This window comes from Vicia villosa, unplaced genomic scaffold (assembly GCF_029867415.1).
Source record: "Vicia villosa cultivar HV-30 ecotype Madison, WI unplaced genomic scaffold, Vvil1.0 ctg.000113F_1_1, whole genome shotgun sequence".
Classification (NCBI taxonomy): domain Eukaryota; kingdom Viridiplantae; phylum Streptophyta; class Magnoliopsida; order Fabales; family Fabaceae; genus Vicia; species Vicia villosa.
The window spans coordinates 1021901-1026551 of NW_026705021.1; the positions used below are offsets into that span (position 1 = coordinate 1021901).

The following is a 4651-nucleotide window of genomic DNA, read 5'->3' on the forward strand; positions in this document are numbered from 1 at the left end:
GATGAGGTAATTGAAAATTTTAAAGGAATTTAAAATTCAAAGCAATTTAAATGATTCAATTGAAATCCATTAATTTTAAATTATTTTGTTTGGATAAAATATTAAGGTAATTCATTGTTAAATTTTTAGGGTCATTTTTTATAAAATATAAATTTTTTGGACCAAATTAAAAAAATTGAAAAGTAGGGACCAAATTGTAATTTTTAAAACTTTGAAGGACCAAATTGTAAATTTTAAAAATTATTAAGGACCAATTTGCAATTTTTAAAAAAAATTTAGGGTCAACTTTGTAATTTTTGAAAATACGAGGACCAATTTGTAAAATTTGAAGAAATAATAGTAACAAATACATTTTGTGGAGTACAAAGGAATTTCAAATTCTTTGGTTTTTTGTGTTATTTCAAAATGATTAAATTTAACTTAGATAAAATACTCCATAAATTTCCATCATTTTAACAATTCTCCATTTTTGTATCCAAACAATAAATTTTGTGCAAATCATTTTGAATTCCCTCAAAACATTACATTACCTCATTAAAATGCTTCATCCAAACACACTCTAAGGCTTTTTAGGACCGTTATGAGATTAATCCTCGAGCCGCTACCAGCAAAATCTGAGCAATTGATATCATACATATAATTTTCATAAGATGTTCGTAATTTCCATATTTTCTATTTTGTGAACATTATTGTACATAATTGTTTGCTTGCAAAACTGCTTACACAATTTCAACATTTACAACTCTGTGACACTATCATAATCAAGAACAGTAACTATTCAAGAAAAACAATAAGAAAAAACACTTAAAAACATAACTATGCAAATTAAAAACACAAGTAAAACTAATACATTTTACTTCTTCACTAAACCGAAAACATAATTCTATGACAGCATCTTCAACTTCTTTTCTTTTCGCCGTATCCGTTACTGCGGCGGAGGACAGAAAGTGATAACATACCTCGGAGCCCTGCACCTATTAAGACTACTAGTATCATCATAAGCATAACTATAAGCCTTAGGACAAATAGCCTTAAAGAGATTAGCAAAAAGTGTAGGTTTACAAGTTTTTGGATCAGAATAACTTCCTGTGCAACAATACCTAGCACTTTGCATAGCCAAACAAGCACTTTTACAACCAACCACTTTCCCATTTCTCTTCACCTCAAGTGCTGATGGACAACAAACATTCAGATCAACTTCACACGAAGCTATACCGCACCCGATTCCGCCTCCAACAGGTTTCATTGACACAGGTAAGTTGAAACCGTCGACTAGACTTACATCGTAGAAATGTAATGGTGAAGATGATGATCCTAATGTCATTTCGACTACGGTTGCGGGTGGAATTCCTCCTAGGCCTTTGCATTGGAGTTTGCCGAAGCAATCGCCGGTTAGACAGTGGCCGTTTCCGTCGTTGTCGAAGTTGCAGCCTTGTCTTCCCCATATTCTTCCTGACCACTTTTCTTGTACGTCTAATACTACTTCGTCGCCGCTGCCTAGATGAAATCCGCCGTCTTTTGGTGTTTGTTGGCCTGATCCTCCTAGTATTCCTGGCCATACACTTTCCCCGCAATTGTTCACTAGAATCAGTTGTGCTCCATCTGCAACAAATAATACATAAATGTTTTGAATGATGTTAAGAGTCGTGCATCAGATAATATATGGCATGAACGTCTGCTTATAAGTAAGACAATTTTCACCATACAAGTCAGTTCTGTATGGTTGAGTTAGGTTCAACCATATTTTTTAACATGATATCAGAGTTTGTTTTAATATCAGTTGGACACTACTATAAGATGGTTATAAATAGAAAAATAACAATGAGATGATGAAGAAAATGTGTTACCTATGAGTTTGATGGAGCAAAGGGAGATTAGGCAGTAGTAGAGAAGAGTGGAAGTTCTTGACATTGTTTCTGATTAATTTTCAAGCTGAGTACTAAAAGATTAAAATGCGATGATACCTATTATATAGTGACTAAGTTAGAGTATGTGACAAGTGAGAACTTTTTTATATAAAAAAGAACAGGATGGTTTTGCAACTTGTCACTGTGACCATATCACTTAGCTTTTCCCTTTATTATTTTCTGTGCTTACTTTCATCTTTCTCTTTCATAAAAAAACATAGGAGCATATATGCATTGCTTCTTGTTGGAGATTTCTTTTTCAAGTAACTGTTTTGTTAAAATAATGTTAGTTAAATATTTTATATTATTTTTTGGTTTCTACTTACTAGCTAGGCGACTTGCAGCATCTTTTCAAGCAAGATAAATAAAGCAATAACACTTGCACATTTTAACCGGTAAAAATCTGATATTGCTAGGTTAGACGTCAACATTAAAATTTAAATCATCAAAGTTTGGATCTTGGATCTCATGGTATGGTAGTATGTGTGAGTTTCTACTAGCAACATTTGGTAATAGGAAATTGATAAGAGTACAAGGCAGATTGATGTACGATTGTTGTTTTATAAGATAAGAATATCTGTTTGTCTTAAAATGGAAAGATACATAGTACACGTTACAAGATATTGTGCTCTCTACTTTTTTAAGTCTTGTAGCTTAAGATTTTCTTTATTCTTAATGACACTTATGAGTATAATTTTTATTTTAAACGAATTGAGTTGCATGAAGTGACTGATAAAGCTTGATTAGAAGCGTGAACATTAGAACAACATGGCACATTCTAATAATATACGTTCATAAATAGTATTAGTGAATATTATTGTATATTAAGTTACATTGTGCCTTATTATGCTTTAAGCCAACTATCTAAATTACTCTTCTTTATATTATGTAATTTATTCCGGATTTTAAAATTTGGACGGGCCCATTCTTCAACAAAACACTTTATTATTAAGACACCTCATTTTTGTCAAAAAAATAGTCCGTAATTCACGCTCCAGATTACATACTCCAAAATTTCAAGCGGAAAAATAAATTTGACAGTCACCTTGCATGTATACTCACTTCATACCCTCCATGATCATAACACTATTTTTTGGCATTAAAAGGAGCAAAAGAAACTGAAATTCTAAGTAAGTACATGTATTATATTGTTCATTACTATAAATCATCTTATTTTTGTACCTGAAAAATGAACGTTGCGTCCAAAATTCAAAATCTGGATTATGCTCATATTGTGTTCGTAAAGTGAAATTTAGACGGTTCTGTTATGGAATTTGAATTTGTTTCTGTTATGATCGGTTGTAGTTATGGTGCACCTTGATCCTGACATTACACTATCTATGGATGTTAAATCAGATGATGTCCATGTAGATGTTAGAAAACAATTTACAAATAAACAGGAGTTTGTTATACATGACCATATGCTTTAATGAGTTTGCACAGAGGCAGCAAAATTAGGGTTCAAGATTATAATCGAGAGGTCGGATTATGGTTCTGATAGGAGATTTCCATTTATGACGATGAGATGTGAAGGAAGTGGCAAGTATATAACATATATTTGGAAGTTGAAACGCGATGACACCTGAACGAAGAAATGTGAGTATCCTTTAAAGTTGTGTGATTACCTCAAGATGAATAATGCATGGACATTTAATGTGAGTTGTGGTATACATAATTATGATATGTGTTACAAGTTAGCTAGTCACCCAATGTATGTCGTATGAATTTTGAAGGAAAAAAAACTTGTCTCTGACGTGACATTGAACATGGTTCAGCCCAAAAACATATTGTCAACTTTGAAAAGGAAAAGACCTGAAAGTGTCTCAAATATTAGGCAAGTTTACAATGTTCGCACACGAAATTTAACAAGGCAAAAAAATGTCCAAAAACCTAAGTGTTACACGCCAAATTGTCCAATTCTAATGTGATATTGGAAAACATAATGGATGCCTAGAAAGCTATAATAAATTCTTCTTAGGAAATATTATATGTCGAATTGGTCATATTGTTCAGAAGGGTGTGTGTGACATATCCAAATTTCTTGAAATATGTTGAAAGAACAATTTTAGACTAGGTGAAAGAGAAAATTATTTATGCTTAGACCGACCAGGGTAAACACTTTGGAAATACTATAACCAATAGGGTTGAATATGCTCATGCCACATTAAGAACTGGTTGGGAAATAGTAAATGAAATTTATGTACGGGCTGGGAATCAATTAACAAAATGATTAAGAACTGTTCGCTCCAGTCGAACAGGTGACCAGTAACGGTAGGCTTGATCTTCGGTGATGGTTGAGAGAAAAAATGGGGTTGTACCTGCAAGGCACTTCGATGCCAAAGTCAGTGAAGGAAGAAGGAGGTACCACAAAAAGTGTAAGATTTTGGGTGACAAAATGGATTACCTTGCCCTCTAGAGGTAGAGGGCTATTTATAGCGGTCCCTTTGGAGTGGATTGGATCCCCTATTTTCGTGGGCTTGGGCGCTATTTACGGCCAAGAATATAGGAGACCGTTAGACTAGGTCTATGATCGGAATACTATTCGCTGCCGGGGACGGGGTCCTCGCGCGTTCGACTGACCATCAATAGTGTGTGTTGGCCCAATGTTTATTGGGCCAGAGGGTGGATTGAGCCAATTGGAACGATTGGGCTAGTCCAGAACAAGAACCAATACAACAAGATCCAAACATCAATTGGTCGAAGCATCACAACTCTAAAACACGGATTCAAAGATCAAAATCTGT

General features: G+C 33.9%; 1 protein-coding gene across 1 annotated transcript; it reads right to left on the reverse strand.

Moving 5' to 3' along the window:
* Positions 1-660: 660 nt before the first annotated feature.
* On the reverse strand, positions 661-1988 carry LOC131624255 (thaumatin-like protein). Its single transcript, XM_058895207.1, has 2 exons — positions 1848-1988; positions 661-1602 (listed from the first exon to the last, which is right to left on the reverse strand). The coding sequence occupies exons 1-2, from the start codon at positions 1909-1911 to the stop codon at positions 926-928; spliced, it is 741 nt and encodes a 246-aa protein (XP_058751190.1). The 5' UTR covers positions 1912-1988; the 3' UTR covers positions 661-925.
* Between the last annotated feature and the right edge of the window lie 2663 nt (positions 1989-4651).

Excerpts from the sequence above, each read along its gene's own strand:
- LOC131624255 (XM_058895207.1), bottom strand. The coding sequence starts at position 1,911 with ATGTCAAGAACTTCCACTCTTCTCTACTACTGCCTAATCTCCCTTTGC. Across the intron at positions 1,603-1,847 it reads TTGCTCCATCAAACTCATAG|ATGGAGCACAACTGATTCTA; the intron begins GTAACACATTTT and ends TATTTGTTGCAG.